The 15,030-nt window shown below is 52.1% G+C and overlaps 3 protein-coding genes across 3 annotated transcripts; all 3 read left to right on the plus strand.

Moving 5' to 3' along the window:
* LOC130259140 (hemoglobin subunit pi) lies at positions 1-4,246 on the plus strand. The gene is made up of 3 exons (XM_056503139.1): positions 1-2,298; positions 3,259-3,463; positions 4,014-4,246. The coding sequence occupies exons 1-3, from the start codon at positions 2,204-2,206 to the stop codon at positions 4,140-4,142; spliced, it is 429 nt and encodes a 142-aa protein (XP_056359114.1). The 5' UTR covers positions 1-2,203; the 3' UTR covers positions 4,143-4,246.
* A 2,157-nt stretch (positions 4,247-6,403) lies between these two features.
* On the plus strand, positions 6,404-7,542 carry LOC130259346 (hemoglobin subunit alpha-D). Its single transcript, XM_056503566.1, has 3 exons — positions 6,404-6,649; positions 6,764-6,968; positions 7,364-7,542. Exons 1-3 carry the CDS (start codon positions 6,555-6,557, stop codon positions 7,490-7,492), a joined length of 429 nt encoding a protein of 142 aa, XP_056359541.1. The 5' UTR covers positions 6,404-6,554; the 3' UTR covers positions 7,493-7,542.
* A 2,171-nt stretch (positions 7,543-9,713) lies between these two features.
* LOC130259289 (hemoglobin subunit alpha-A) lies at positions 9,714-10,572 on the plus strand. The gene is made up of 3 exons (XM_056503428.1): positions 9,714-9,898; positions 10,039-10,243; positions 10,345-10,572. The coding sequence occupies exons 1-3, from the start codon at positions 9,804-9,806 to the stop codon at positions 10,471-10,473; spliced, it is 429 nt and encodes a 142-aa protein (XP_056359403.1). The 5' UTR covers positions 9,714-9,803; the 3' UTR covers positions 10,474-10,572.
* Positions 10,573-15,030: the final 4,458 nt, after the last annotated feature.

A 15,030-nucleotide genomic window follows, 5' to 3' on the forward strand; every position in this document is an offset into this window, starting at 1 on the left:
CTTAATCCTGCAGTCACAGAGGAATAATGCCCAGGTTACACAGAATAGGAAGGAGTCCTGATGGAATGTGCCTTATCCCTGTGTTTATCTGGGTCACAGCTTGGTTGAGTAACCCCTGATTAAAAGCACTCTCACTGAGGAGAGCTTGGAGCCCTGCCATGCAGGGCTGGTAAGAGGCAGTGCTTTGGGGAGGAGACAAAAACATTATGTAAATGGATATTTCACCACAGCATCTATATTTTCAAAGTAAATTTTCAATGGGAAAACTTCAAGTTTTGGAAATGTGTGTAGCAAGGGATGATGAATACAGCCTCTCTCGGCACAACCATCCATTTAAATTTATAAACTGGATACCACCTTGTTCGTGCCCTGGCTTTGTCTATGCTGTCAGTGGCACTTTGAACTGGAGACAGTACTGCTCTCAATCTGTGTAGCCAGAGTGAGCTCTGGATTTTCAGGGGATGTGTACAGCACTATCAAAGGGAAGGTATACAAAGAGCCCCCTGATAATATTCCCTATGGTAAAGCAATTGTCCTCCTCAGGTCTCAGATGAGTTCTGAGGCTTTTATATCCCCTCTTAAAATGAGTGAATTACCCAGCCTGTGGTCAGGAAGACTGAGGAGGAGCTGTGGCACTGAACACAATCTCAAATTAAATCCCAGAGGAGTTGTTGGCCTCCACAGAGGGGATGATTATTCAAGATCCCCAAATCCAGCCCTGTACAAGGTGTGGGTCAGAGCCCTTCTGCAAGTGCCACTTGCCCCAGCAAAGTGGGAACACCAGAAGACACAGAAGTTGCTGTCTGATCCCATCCCTGGTTCTGACCCTTCTGAACCTACTGGTTCATTCCCACCTGAGCCCAGAATGCAGTGGCAGAGACACAGCTCCAGAAAAGTGGTGTCTCTTTGTAGTGTATGGATCAAATCCTCCAGGCTGTGGAGTCTACCCAGAGGGGAGAGACCCATTCCCACTATCTGACCCCTCTGACTGTGCCAGCCAGTGCTCTGTGCGCAGCTGCCAGCTCTCTGTGGTGATGTCTGAGGCTGCTGTAGTTTATCAGCATGCCAAAGAGATTTACCTCTGCTTTATGGGCTGGCAGGATATTTACTCCCAGAGGTTCTGCAGCAACCATCTCCAGTAGGGTATTTCTTTGACACTTTGCCCACTTATCTGTGATTACAGACCTGTGCTGGTCTTCATTTTGCGTATTTGGTCCTTCACCCATCCAGGGCCCATGCCCTGATGGTACCAGCCATCTCTTGTGGGACCAGGAGCTCCTGTGCTTGTCCAACACATAACACAACTGGTGTCTAACACTAACTGGAGTGCTGAGGGCTATTTTACAGTGCAGGGGACAATTAACAGTAAGATCACACAGTTAGAAATCAAAGGTGTGCAGTCTGAGGATTACAAAAAAGAAATCTGACTGAGCTTTCTCACACACATGCTTTTTTCTAGCACCATACTCAGCTTCACAAACTCTCTATTCCTGTATCCAAAGTAATCCTTACTACCAGTACTGTTGCAGGCAGCAATTGCAAAGTGAGTCCCTAATTCTTTGTAAGAGACTGGCAAAGTGAAGTCCTGAAGCAAATGACAAAATCTGCATTTTTAAAAAATCAGGATTTAATTTCTCCTCTGAACTGCACTACAGATCTCCCAGCGTGTCTCTACCACTACCTAAAGACATTTTGTGTGAAATATTGCACAGGGTGCAGCCACATATACTGGAAGTGGCTGGGTCAGAAAGGCCCAGAGTCTTGTGTTCACATCTGTGAACCAAGGGAGGAAATGCAGATTCCTCTCCAGACTCCTTAGTATGCCGGAGTCCACATGCTCCTCAGCTTACAGATGTGTCCTAATGCTTCATCAATGGACTTTTGCAGCATTATCTCTGTTCGTGTGTTCACACGTGTCCAGACAATTTCTTTGGACCACACAGCCATTAGTTAAAGAAGCAAGAGGCTGATAAGGCCGGCAGGCGAGGAGGGCATTGTGCTGACCCTTGCCAGAGTAGCCATTGCTTCTCGGGAGATAAGCGTCCCCCAGCCCATGAGGGGCCCTCTGGAGTGACCAATGAGTGTGGACAGGCACCAAGCTCTGCTCCCCCCTTCCCCTTTATAACCAGGGCTGCCATGGTGCTGAGTCCAAACCTGCTGTGAGCGGTCACTGCAAGGGGACAGAGCCAGCACCTCCTGCACAATGACGCTGACCCAAGCCGACAAAGCCGCCGTGGTCACCATCTGGGCCAAGGTGGCTGCCCAAGCTGATGCCATTGGGGCAGAATCACTGGAGAGGTAAGGCCCCAGCAGGCCTCCAAAGAGGGCTTTGCTATTGGGATGTATCTCATGTGGAACTTGGGTGAGTGAGAGCAGGCTGGGACCAGGGAGACTTGATGAAGAGTTGTGCTGTTTGATATGTAATCTTCAGGACTTATATCTGTGCTATTACATGCTTCACAATCTAGCAGTAAACCATGGTTTTTTAAACAATTTAATAGTTTTTTTCCTTCCCTATAGCCATAAAGAAGAACTCATAGCCAGAAGCACTGGTGAGGAATTCAAAGTCATTCATACTCAGTGTCCTAAACACCATTATCACTGTTAGGGGATAAACTTGAAGTGGTTTATTGTACAAGTGATACACTTTCTCTTACAGTTTTAAAAGAGAAAGAGTATTTAAGAGTACTAAGAGAATAACTATCCACTAAATTCACTGGATGCTCAGGTTTTATTTCTCCAGCTGTAAGTAACAAACTGGACAGCTGGACCCCCTGCATAAAGCATAGCACAATAATTCAAAGTCCATACCATTTAAGCAAGCTGGCAAAAAAGGATCTTGAAATTATCAGAAATTCTTATGTTATTCGAAATTATTTAAATGTTCTTTACAGTGTAGTATAAAATATTGTAATTCTCCTTTCAGGATTCTGAGTACCATTCATATAAATTCTGGTTTGTTCATTTTAGTTCTAAGGTCCTGGATACTTGGTTATAACATAATATAGGTAATTTGCTGACAAATTGGGGCTTTTATTTATTACAAACCAAATCAAACCAAACCAAACCAAACCAGACCAAACCAAACCCAAAACTACAGTAAGTTTTAAATAATTTTTAACACTTAATTCTTCTCTAGTATGTGCAGATAAACCTGCTGTCAAACCTGCATGTGCTGCAGAAGTTTTACACTTGTTCTGAGTTTTACTACCTCCTACCATTTCTACTGCTGACCTTCTTCTTCATGTTCTCCTCCAGGCTTTTCTTCAGCTATCCCCAGACAAAAACCTACTTCCCTCACTTCGATCTGAGCCAAGGCTCAGCTCAGCTCCGTGGCCATGGCTCCAAGGTCATGAGTGCCATCGGGGAAGCTGTGAAGAACATCGATGACATCCGACGGGCTCTGGCCAAGCTCAGCGAGCTGCACGCTTACATCCTCAGGGTGGACCCCGTGAACTTCAAGGTGAGCAAGCACAGGGCTCTTCAGGGGTGCAAACTGCCATTACAAAGTTAGAGACCACAGGTCATGTGGGCTAATGGCAGCTTGATCCCTGACTGTGCTGCACAGTCTGTTTCTCATGATTTTTAACCTGAGGTTGGGTTTTTTAATGGAAGTTCTGGTCCAGTGCAGGCAAAGAACTACTTGGGTGATTTGTGTTAGACAGACTCAAATCTCTGCTACTTTTGCTGTAAATCATGAATCTGCCTCACACATCAAGCCACATCACCTGTCTTTAACAAAGTTTTAATAAATTATAAACAGTCCCACTTTGTTGCACTTGAGGAAGGAAGAGGCACATGGAAGAGGGAGTGGGATCAAGCACCAAAAAAAATGCCTTTTGCCCTACACAAAAGACAACTGTACTTCTTCACTCACAGCTCAGGCAGCAACACTGCCTGGCTGGGACACATAGTTGTCATCCCTAAGCACACTGGGCTCAAGGTCCATTGCAGACCCCTACACTGATACCTGGTTCTCCTTGTGATGGATTTCATGCTGCTTTCCCTTACAGCTGCTTTCCCACTGTATCCTGTGCTCCATGGCTGCTCACTATCCCAATGACTTCAGCCCAGAAGTTCATGCTGCGTGGGACAAGTTCCTGTCCAGTGTTTCCTCTGTTCTGACAGAGAAGTACAGATAAATTACCCCAACAGAGGGTGAGGGAGGCCCATCCACAGCCCAGCCCTGCTGCAAGGCTCTGGGGTATCACCCTCTTTAAATCCCCGCTGCAGGGGCTCAGTCATCTGCAAAACCCAATAAACAATTCAAATGTGAGCTATGGTCTCTGTGTTTTCATCCTGATGTGCTCTGCCCATACCTGACTGTTCAGGCAGGGGTGTTCTGAAATGTCTACACAGTATGGAGGGGAAATATTAAACTTTATAAACTCATGAACTCATTCATATACTAATGAACTCCTACTAATTCATGTGCCAATTCACTGGTGATAACATAACATTCAATGGGAGCAACATAGCAGTGAGCAGAAGCCCAGAACAGGCTGGAGTCCTGTGACTGCAGCTGCTCACCAAGGTGTATCCACCACAACCTGTTTCCAGGCTGACCAGGAAAGAGTCTTTTACCCTGCTAGAACATTGAATGGACCCAGGCTTTTTGCTTGACCTATTCAAAACCCATCCCAGCCTGCTGGGAACCAAACCTGCATTGCAATGCAGGGCACTGTCCTCTCATGCCTCTCCCCGTGGGGTATAGACGTGGCATCTCATGTTTTTCTTCTGTGAGTTAACCCCACTGTGCAGCCACTGCATCCCAGCTGCCCACTCACCTCCCCTTGCCAAAATGGGATGAGGTAAAGGGCAAAGGAAGATAAAAGCAAGAAAAATTGGGGGTCAAGATCAAATAAACAAATAGAAATAATTGTTTAGTAAGTGAAGTCTAAGTGTAAGCACATGGATGAACACAAAACAGGGGATAGAAAGGCAATCACTCACCATATCCAGTGGGTAGGCTGATGTTCAGCCAGTTCATGAGCAAAAACCATGGATAACCCCCCTAAAACTCCCTCAAACCCCTTCTTATCCCTTTGATTGCTGGGCACAGTGTTATATGGTATGAAATACCTCTTTGATTAGTTGGGCTTATCTGCCTGGCTGTGTCCTCTCCCAGCACCTCAAAATCTATCCTCTGGGTGGGGGCAGAGTGAGAAGCAGAGACAGTGCAAATGCTGCTCAACAAAATCTGGAATATCAGCCAGATATTACCAGGGTCAGTTTGGCCAAAAATCCTGAAGCACAGCACCATGTCAGCTCCTTTCTCAGAGACTTCTGGCATGAAACAGTAGGTGCAAAGCTCTCAGCCTGCTCTGATGGCCAGCCTGAGCCAGCACTGCAAGTGGCAGTCCTCATCTCATCCATGGAATTTGGGGACTGTGTTTGTACGAGGGGGAGAAAGGTGATGTGAGAGCTCCCAGGCCACCAAATGGCTCTAACATGTCACCACAGCAGCTTTTAAAGCATTCTGCATCCATGGATGTCAGGTAACCTGGAGATTTAAATCCATTACTTTTGTGCTAGTTCAGCATCTTGTGTGTCCCTTACCCCGTATTTTCACCAACCCCTTCCTGCAGAGGCTGAGAGAAGGATGTGAGAGTCAGAGGAAATGGCCTCAAGTGGTTCCAGGAGAGGCTTAGGTTGGATATTAAGAAAAATTTCTTCACTGAAAGCATTGTCAGGCACTGGCACAGGCTGTCCAGGGCAGTGGTGTAATCCCTGTCCCTGGATTTAGCAGATGTGGCTCCTGGGGACCAGGTTTAGTCCTGGCCTTGGCAATTGGGGAAATGGTTGGGCTCGATGATCCTAGACACCTTTTCCAACATTAACAGTTTCATTGTTGCAGAATTCTTTTACTGTATGACCGTGTGCCCTGCGGGATTTCCCAGCATTTATGGGGAGAGGCAGGAGCACACATTGGGGTGGGAAGAAGGGAAGGAGTCCAGGACTGACAAGCATCACAGGATGGACTCTGGGCTGACCATGGACTCAAAGAGGAGGTTGTTTCCTGCCTGGGTTTCTCTGGGAGGGCTTGTCCATGGCTCCTATTCAGAGGCCATGGTGCTCTTGGGGCAGAGAGGGGCTGGATGTGCCGAAGTCTGGAGGGGACATGGAACACTTGTGGGACCTCCTTCAACACCCTCAGAGCCAAGGAGGACTCTGGCCCATCCGTGGGGAATGATGGATCACAACAAAAGGTTTGAGGACATACAGCCAGAATGGACAAGGCTGTGGCCCCCGTGGGACATATCCAGGGTTGCTGCTGTCCATGGGGCAGCCTGGTGAGGTGCTGCCCCCTGCCCCATTCTGGTGTTGGGCTGCAGGTGGGCTGGACAGGCAGCTGGGCCCCCAGGGGCCTCCTTAGGGCAGGGCCCCCTGGGCCACCCGGGGCCCCCCAGGCTGTGCCGCAGCCGCTCCCAGGGCCGGCCATCCCCTCGCCCCTCCGTGTGATAAGATAAGGCTGGGTGGAGGTGCCAGCAGCTATAAAAGGCGTCCTGCCGGTGCTGCTGCCACCAACCACTGCCCACTCTTCAGCCGCCACCATGGTGCTCACTGCCGAGGACAAGAAGCTGATCCAGCAGACCTGGGGAAAGCTGGGCGGCGCCGAGGAGGAGATCGGAGCCGAGGCCCTGTGGAGGTACAGACCTGGGGACACCTTGGGAGAGGGGGACGAGGGCATGGGACCCCAACAGAGGGGCCAGTGTGGTGGGTCTGGTTAGGATCAGCACCACTGACTGTCCCATTCCCCCAGGATGTTCCACTCCTACCCCCCAACCAAGACCTACTTCCCCCACTTCGACCTGTCACAAGGCTCTGACCAGATCCGTGGCCACGGCAAGAAAGTGGTGGCTGCCCTGGGCAATGCCATCAAGAACCTGGACAACCTCAGCCAGGCTCTGTCTGAGCTCAGCAACCTGCACGCCTACAACCTGCGTGTGGACCCCGTCAACTTCAAGGCAGGCAGAGGGATGGGGACAGAGTGGGATCAGGGGGACAGAGGGACAGAGATCAGAATGGGGGACAGGGAACAAGGGATAGGGAATGGAGACTGCAGGACAGGGAATGGGGGACAGGGATCAGAATGGGGGGACAGGGAACAAGGGATAGGGAATGGAGAATGCAGGACAGGGAATGGGGGACAGGGATCAGAATGGGAGGGAAGGGAACAGGAGATGGGGAACAGAGACTGAGAGACAGGGAATGGGGGACAGGGATCAGGATGGGAGGCAGGGGATGGGGGAAGGGGATCAGGGTGGGGGGCAGAGGATGGGGTACAGAGAGTGTGGGACAGGGGCTGGGCTGGGGACATGGGGGCTGTAGTGGCGGTGCTAAGCCTGGTTTTTCCTTGCAGTTCCTGTCGCAGTGCTTGCAGGTGACGCTGGCCACCCGCCTGGGTAAGGAGTACAGCCCCGAGGTGCACTCTGCCGTCGACAAGTTCATGTCGGCCGTGGCCTCTGTGCTGGCTGAGAAGTACAGATGAGCTGTCAGCCGTGCCCGTGTACCATCAATAAAAAAAAGACTTTTGCTGCAGCAATGCGTCCTTTGTGCCGGGGCCGGGAGATGGGGTGGGCTGGAGTGTGGCAGTGCTCCTGCCGCAGGGAGGGGGCTGCGGGTGTGATGGATGTGCTATGGGAAGAGCAGCACCACCCTGGGCTCCCTGGGTGTCCCCCAGGGTCCTGCTTGCTTCCAGCCCTCCCCAGCACAGGATGCAGCTGATAGCAGGACCCAGGGAATGAAGCTATGCCTGCATCCCTCCAGGGAGCAGGGCAAATGCTGCACCAAGACAAATGTGATCCTTGCATTCCCTTGAAGGATTCTTGAGGAGGTGATGGGGGTGTGGGAAAAACCCTGCCTGTTTCCATCTATCAAGATGGCTTTTTAGGAGTTTACTAGGGGAGCTGTGGGAGCTAAGTGCTTGCATGAGCTCCAGAAGTAATCTGAGAATTCAAGGAGTAAAAATAGTCCACCGCAGACCATTAAGCAGAAAAACTGTTCTGGGACTCAAGATCCTGAGCCACAAATTCCAGTCAGCTTCCAGGGAAGAACCTCCACACTTGCCCCAGGTGTCTGCTCTTCCCCTGGGACTGGGCAGAGTAGAAATGGGATGGGCAAATCTGCAGTCCAGTATAGGGACACTGTTTCAGGACTTTGGAGCCTGAATTTTAAAAAAAATCAGTGATCACAGGTGGCAGGCTATGAGATACTAAACTAGCCCTGGATTTGCTCTGTGCTATGACACCAGAGAGGGGAGATGAGATCCTGCAGGAGAGAGGTGCCTGAGTGTCAAGGTGCAAGTAGGAGGCAGGTAGGGGCAATGCAGGGATGCTGCCTGCTCACAGGCAGGCCTGACAGTCCCTGGTCATGGCAGCCCCTGCTCCTGAAGGTGAACCCAGAATGCTTATGCTCCATCCTCAAGCATATCCCAGTGTGCTCATGTGCATTCACACCCATTTATTTTTGTGCCACCCATTTGTTTTTGTGCCACCCATTTGGTTTTGTGCCACCACTTTGAAGGGCTCTGCTGCCTTGGCAGCCTCCCCCCCCCCATGCACACACACATGCAGCATACACTGCCCTGCTGCTGCTTCCCAGAAAATCAGCCCCCCCAGCCCTCCCTCCCCACTCTGAAGTGGTGCCAGACCGAGTTAATCTCCCCCAAACACAAATGATAAGAACTTCAGCCACAGAGGAAACATGGGTGTGAACTGTCACTGCTGGTCTGCGCCACCTGCCGAACTTGCTGTGAGCTCTGCAAGCCCCCTCACCCTCCTTGTCTTCCTCACCACCCTTCTCTTCCCTGCCCTTGTAACATTCCTCACCTCCATCTCCTCATTTGGAGCACACAGGGCTCACCACAGACCACTGTGGTCCCTCAGTGCCCAGTGCTGATCCTGTGGCTCTGCCCAGTGTCCTCCCTGCCCAGAAGTCGGCGTCCCCCAGTGCCCACAGCACCAGGACCGTGCAGGAGAGGGGGCTGCGGCAGGGGAGCTCCGGGCTCTGTCAGCGAACAGACGTGACTGTGGGTCAGGGAGCGGGGGAAGAGGGCACACAGTGGGGTGGTATGGGGTACACTGGTGTGGGGTACACTGGTGTGGGGTGTCCTGAGGAACAAGAGCAGGGAGTGCAGTGGGATGGCCGAGGGCTGTATGGGGACACGTGTGTGTGCACGGACATGTAGGTGTCAGCTGGCAGTGCGTGTCCTGGGGCAGCTCGGGGTGTGTGCAGGCTGTTGGATGGTCAGTCTGTACATGCAGGTGCACACGGGGCTGTGAGGAGATGTGGGACACACGCTGCTGTCCCAACACCTGCCAGAACCCATCCAGGCTGTGGCAGGAGCACCAAGCCAGTGTCTCACCCCATGCCAGGGGACGCACATGGGCTCCTCCGCCAGTGCCAGTGCCAGTGCCAGTGCCAGTGCCAGTGCCAGTGCCAGTGCCAGTGCCAGTGCAGACCCTAACGACAACCCATGCCAGCATCTAAACCTCATCCTAACCCCAAGCCTAACCTTAAGCCTAACCCTGCTGTCATGTCAGCATGTGTCCGTGGCGCAGAGACCACCCACCCACTCTGGAACAAGCCCTGGCCGTGACCCCGGTCCGACCCCGCGGTGCCAGTGCCGGTGCCGGTGCCGTGCCCGGGCGGAGCGGGGCGGGGCGGGGCAGGACGGGCGGCGGCCCCGCCTGGCCGGGCTCCAGCACCCCCGGGCCGGGCGGAGCCCCGGCACCGCATATAAGGGCGGCGGCGGGCGGTGGGGACACCCGTGCTGGGGCTGCCGACTGGGAGGTGACATCATGGTGCTGTCAGCCAACGACAAGGCCAACGTCAAGGCCGCTTTCGGCAAAATCGGCGGCCAGGCCGAAGAATATGGTGCCGAGACCCTGGAGAGGTACTGTGGCTGTCCCCGGCGTGACCCCCTCCACCCCCGACTCCCTGGCGTCTGCTCCTTCTCTTCCCCATCCGCAGCTGTCTCTGTCCTGTGCCACCCTGTCCCTGTCTCACCTGTCTCTGAACCCCTCTGTTCTCCAGGATGTTCGCCACCTACCCCCAGACCAAGACCTACTTCCCCCACTTCGACTTGTCAAAGGGCTCTGCTCAGGTCAAGGGGCACGGCAAGAAGGTGGCGGCTGCACTGGTCGAAGCTGCCAACAACATCGATGACATTGCTGGTGCCCTCTCCAAGCTCAGCGACCTCCACGCCCAAAAACTCCGCGTGGACCCTGTCAACTTCAAAGTGAGTGTCTGGGAAGGGGTGACCAGCCCAGCTTCCCTCCTGCACCTCTTGGCTACCCCCTTGCCACATCCTCTTGCTCACCACGTGGTTTTGCCTTTCAGCTGCTGGGCCAGTGCTTCCTGGTGGTGGTGGCCAGCCGCCAGCCCTCTCTCCTGACCCCAGAGGTCCACGCTTCCCTGGACAAGTTCCTGTGCGCCGTGGGCACTGTGCTGACTGCCAAGTACCGTTAAGACGTGTACCGTGGTCAGAGCTGGACCCAACACACTGCCAGCCCTCCGACAGCGAGCAGTCAAATGTTCTGAAATAAAATCTCTTGCATTTGTGCTCCAGCTCTGGTGTCCTGCTCTGTGTGCTGCCCAGGAAGGGAGCGGGAGGGATGTGCTCTGGGGGTCTGAACTGGAGGTCTCCCCACCAGGTGGGTACTTGGAGAAAAGGGGCTTGGGGCTCTGGTTTTGTTGTTGCTGAGAGGAGGCAGCATCTGGGGATGGCGTCCAGCAGGCAGACACTGCTTTGCAGCCCTGGAGCTCTGGTAGCAAACAGCATTTCTAGGCACCGGTGGAGGGGAGAGACTCATGGAAGGTCTGGGGCTCCCTGCAGCTCCAAGCTGTCCCACTAGTACTCCACAGTGGGATCCCCTCTTGCACCACTGGCCCCATGCACCCTCGCTCAGGACAGTGTCAGAGGGCATCTCCTTCTGGAAATGTTTGCAGGAGTACAGAGGGCCAGCATGTGACCCTCTGCCTGGCAGCAGAGTGAGAACAGCCCGAGGACCTCCCTGTGCCAGGGCACCTTTCTTTGCACACCCAGCACACAGGGCTGTGCAGTGGTGTAAGACTTCTGTCCACACCCAATGGCCCATTGCTGGAGTGTCACTGTGGAGGGGTCCTGGGGAGCTGCAATGGCAGCAGATGGGGCTCAGCCCCAGATCCAGCAGTGTGGGGCAGTGTCAGGGCACGAAAAGGAGCCTAGGAGTTGTGCTGGTGTCTGCACCCCCAGCCCTTATCGCAGCCTGCAGCAGGGTGGCTGTGGTGGGGGGCTGATAAAGGAAAGTGTGGGCTCTCCTCCAGCTGTGGGTGTGGTGGGAGGCTGGGCAACAGATAGTCCCAGGAGGTTACAACCTGCCAGGTGCTGAGTAAGGGTTGGGAGGTCCTCAGTGAGGGGGGGAGGTACAAGGAAGCCCCAGGGTGGCTCACAAAGCCAGCCAAGTTTGCCACAGGCTCCTTTGATCCTTGGCATTGGCAAAGGATGGACTCTTGCCCAGTCCCATGGCCTCCAGGTGCTGTCAGTAAATGCACAGAGACAGGAGAAACTTTGATAACTCCAAAGAGAGAAGGAGGCCCTTCAGGGTCTCTTCTGCAAAGCACCACAGGCTTTATGATCCCATGTGCCCACTGTTCCTGGCACAGTGAGGAAGGGAGGAGAGAGCCAGTCAGGGCATCACTGGCCAGTCTGATCTACCTTTGTACAGAGCAGGTGTTGGAGCAGGTTCCACCCTTCTGGCCAGGAACGTCACCTGGACAGAGCTGTAGGCACAACTTCCTGGGGATCTCATGGAGAGCCAGGATATGGTGGGGACTCAGGGCACAGAGGTGTGCAAGGACGTGTGAACTGGTGTGGAAAGCATTGGGAAGAGCCAGCATCAAATCCAGTATGGACTTGGACTCCTCCAAACCAGCCACTAAGGGCCCTCATGGTGCTGATCATGGTGGGGACATGAGATAAGGTGTAAGAGCAATTTGGGGACAATGTGAGGGGTGGAAGTTGTTCCCAACTTGCTTTAGCTTCTCACTGCTACCAAGCCATGCCCTGACCTCAGGCAGGACGCATGGGGTGGCAGTGGGCTGTCCCCTGCCTCTGCAGCATTTTGCAGGGCTCTGCCTGGCCAGAGAGCAGCTGAGCTCGTGTTGTCCCAGCCGTTTGTCCCTGCTGCCACAAGATGGGGACCTCAGGCCGTGGTGTTTTATCAGGGCCAGGCAGAGGGTGTGAGGGCAGGGAGAGGCAGGGCTGCTGCCCCAGTTCAGCCCCAGACCCCCATTGCTTTGGGGACACCGGTGCCAGCTCAGAGGGGGTGCAGGACCCCTCCCCATCAGCCTGTGTGCTGTTCTGAGAGCTCCAGCCCCAGCCCCCCGTGCCTGGCTCATAGCACAGGGGCTCCCTTCGGTGGGCATCCCTTGGTGGCCACGGCTTTGTGAGCCCCAGGACACAGCCTGCCCCACGGCACAGACACGCTGGCCACAGCCTGGCACTCCCTGAGCTGGCATCCCTGCCCAGCTGCCTTGGGGCCCACCAGCACCACAGCAGCCATGCTCTGGGGCAGAGCAGGTCCAATGTTTGCCCCAGTGCTGGTCCAGGCTGGTTTTTCAGCTGGCATTGCTGCAGGTCCGATGCTGAGGAGAGAGCTGGAGGCAACTTCTGCCTTGCCACAGCAGCAGCAGCCTGAAACAGCCCCAGGGGACACTGAGGAGGTGGATTTGCACACAAAGTCCCCTGACCCAGGCCAGGGCAGCACTCAGGAAGCTGATTCACACCAGGCAGCTTCAGCAGAAGAAAGAAGACTAATGTCTCCAGGTCATGCCTGTTTTGATGTCTCTACTCTCTGCATGCCTTTTTCAGTTCTCATTTATTCTTGATGGACAAAACACCCGGGGTTCAAAGATACCCCCAGAACAGCAGAGTGTTTTGTTCTCTGGTGTCATCGAAGCAAGTGGCATCTCAGAGTCCGTTTTTATTGAAAGAGGAGTTAAATGACATCAGGAAATGAGCTTCATGGTAATGACTTACCTGATCACAGGACTTTCACCAGTCTCTAAAGGGGCTGCGAACAGCATTGTCCAGATAGGTTGGATTCTGATCTTATTATGTTGGCCAGATAGTCATGTCCCTAGAGAGTGTGTCCTGGAAAGGGACACAGAAACACAAAAACATTAACTTCTGGAGAAGGTCAGGCATCCTAGGGGAGTTTAACAAGAATTCCCCATGGATTTTCTATCTTCCCGGTAGCAAGGGGGATCTAGCAAACAAGCAGTGGAAGGTGTAGAATTAATTCCTCACTGGAAGCTGATCTTAGGAGACCAGTTGAGAGATCCTCTTGCTAGAATGAAGAGGGAAAACATCGTGTGTTTTACAAACTGTTCCTGTTTATACATCCCATATTGGAATTCAATATGGAAATAGTGTAACTCATGAGTGGTGCAGCCAATACCTCTTCTGCTTCTTTGCTGTGTGTTTGAACAGCTTCTCTTTCCTAAATGTCAGATTTTCCCTGCTGAAAAGATCTCCCTGATTTGCTGGATCCTTTTGAATTTTAAGCCAGTGCTTGCAGCCCCTCCAACTCAGGAACACCTGAGAACTCAATAAGGACATTCTCCACTACAACACAAGTTATCGATGACAGAAGAGTAAAACATAATGGTAAAAAAAGAACTGGAATCTGACATGGAGGGAAAACAGACTCATCTGAAAGGATTCATTCTTGGCAATGGCCATGACTATTACTCATTTCTTTCTTTGATTAAAAGTCCCACTGTTTGTTGTTTTTTACTTGAAGCCAACTGGTTTGTAGCTCCTTGGTTTCCTCCTTTTACCCTGCTAATGATAAGAGACATGGTGCTCTCGTTTCTGTGACCCCATCCCCCTCCCTCTTTTCCCAGAGATACTGGATGTTTGGAGGTAGCTTACATCAGTTTTTGAGGTAAAGGGGATTTGTTTTTTAGCAAACAGCCTGAAAATAAGGAATGACTGAAATATACTTTAATTGAAACTTTTTAGATTCTTCCCACCTCCTCCACTGGCTGTTTTGTAAGTGGAAACAGGAAAAGTAGTAGAAGACAGAAAAGGAGCATTGATTAGATTTTCACTACAAAGATGGAAGTTGAATAAAAATGCAAAATCTTTCTTCCTGTTGGTTGCCATGTCTTCCTACCACACAGCAACCACCTGGGAGATCTGATTATCTGATTTTGCTTGGAGCTGAGATGATAAGGAATGCTCGGCTGGTGACGTCAGTGCTTCCTCTCTCCCTGTGTTGTTTTTGTGTATTTTTCAGCAGCAGGAGATACCATCTGGGGAGAGCACAGCTTTGCTTGTGTTCCTCCAGCTCCCACACAAGCAGTAATAGCAGATCCAGAGGCTACATTCCTGCCTGTTGCCTTCGGCATCTGTCTGTGGACTTCCTGCTGCTCATAAATTTGCTCTGCCTTTTATAATCCTGCTGACCCTATTTGTTTCCACAACCTCCTGTGGCAGTGAGTTCCAGAAGGTCATTCTCCCACCTGCTCCAAATAAAGTCCTTTTTATCCATTTGAAATCAATCTACCAGACTGATCAATGGCCTTAAACTCGCATCACGCACCACGTCCACTTTCTCTTTATGATTTTGTAGGGCTGACATGTTTTGCTCCGCCTTCTCCAGAGAAAAATCCCAGCCTCCCCAGAACCCCTTCATATTGCAGCTACCCCATCCCCTTGATCTCAGTTGCCCTGCTCAGGACTCCAAATCCACTGTATTCTTGCATCCTAAGATGTCCTGTTGTGATACAAGGGATGATGGTTTCAAACTAAGAGGTTTGATTTAGATTAGATATCAGGAAGGATTTTTTCGCAATGCAGCTGATAAAACATTGGCATGGGTTACTCAGAGAGGTTGGCATCCCCCATGCTGGGAATTTTCAAGACTTTCAAGGCTTAACAAACTTTCTTAGAAAATACAAAATTCTTCAGTAATTTGCTTACTTCAATCTTTATTTGGTCAATTCCAGGGAAATTGGACGCACAAGAGTGGCAAGACT

This window comes from Oenanthe melanoleuca, chromosome 14 (genome assembly GCF_029582105.1).
Source record: "Oenanthe melanoleuca isolate GR-GAL-2019-014 chromosome 14, OMel1.0, whole genome shotgun sequence".
Classification (NCBI taxonomy): domain Eukaryota; kingdom Metazoa; phylum Chordata; class Aves; order Passeriformes; family Muscicapidae; genus Oenanthe; species Oenanthe melanoleuca.

Excerpts from the sequence above, each read along its gene's own strand:
- LOC130259289 (XM_056503428.1), top strand. The coding sequence starts at position 9,804 with ATGGTGCTGTCAGCCAACGACAAGGCCAACGTCAAGGCCGCTTTCGGC. Across the intron at positions 9,899-10,038 it reads GGTGCCGAGACCCTGGAGAG|GATGTTCGCCACCTACCCCC; the intron begins GTACTGTGGCTG and ends TCTGTTCTCCAG. Across the intron at positions 10,244-10,344 it reads TGGACCCTGTCAACTTCAAA|CTGCTGGGCCAGTGCTTCCT; the intron begins GTGAGTGTCTGG and ends TTTGCCTTTCAG.
- LOC130259140 (XM_056503139.1), top strand. The coding sequence starts at position 2,204 with ATGACGCTGACCCAAGCCGACAAAGCCGCCGTGGTCACCATCTGGGCC. Across the intron at positions 2,299-3,258 it reads GGGGCAGAATCACTGGAGAG|GCTTTTCTTCAGCTATCCCC; the intron begins GTAAGGCCCCAG and ends GTTCTCCTCCAG. Across the intron at positions 3,464-4,013 it reads TGGACCCCGTGAACTTCAAG|CTGCTTTCCCACTGTATCCT; the intron begins GTGAGCAAGCAC and ends TTTCCCTTACAG.
- LOC130259346 (XM_056503566.1), top strand. The coding sequence starts at position 6,555 with ATGGTGCTCACTGCCGAGGACAAGAAGCTGATCCAGCAGACCTGGGGA. Across the intron at positions 6,650-6,763 it reads GGAGCCGAGGCCCTGTGGAG|GATGTTCCACTCCTACCCCC; the intron begins GTACAGACCTGG and ends CCATTCCCCCAG. Across the intron at positions 6,969-7,363 it reads TGGACCCCGTCAACTTCAAG|TTCCTGTCGCAGTGCTTGCA; the intron begins GCAGGCAGAGGG and ends TTTTCCTTGCAG.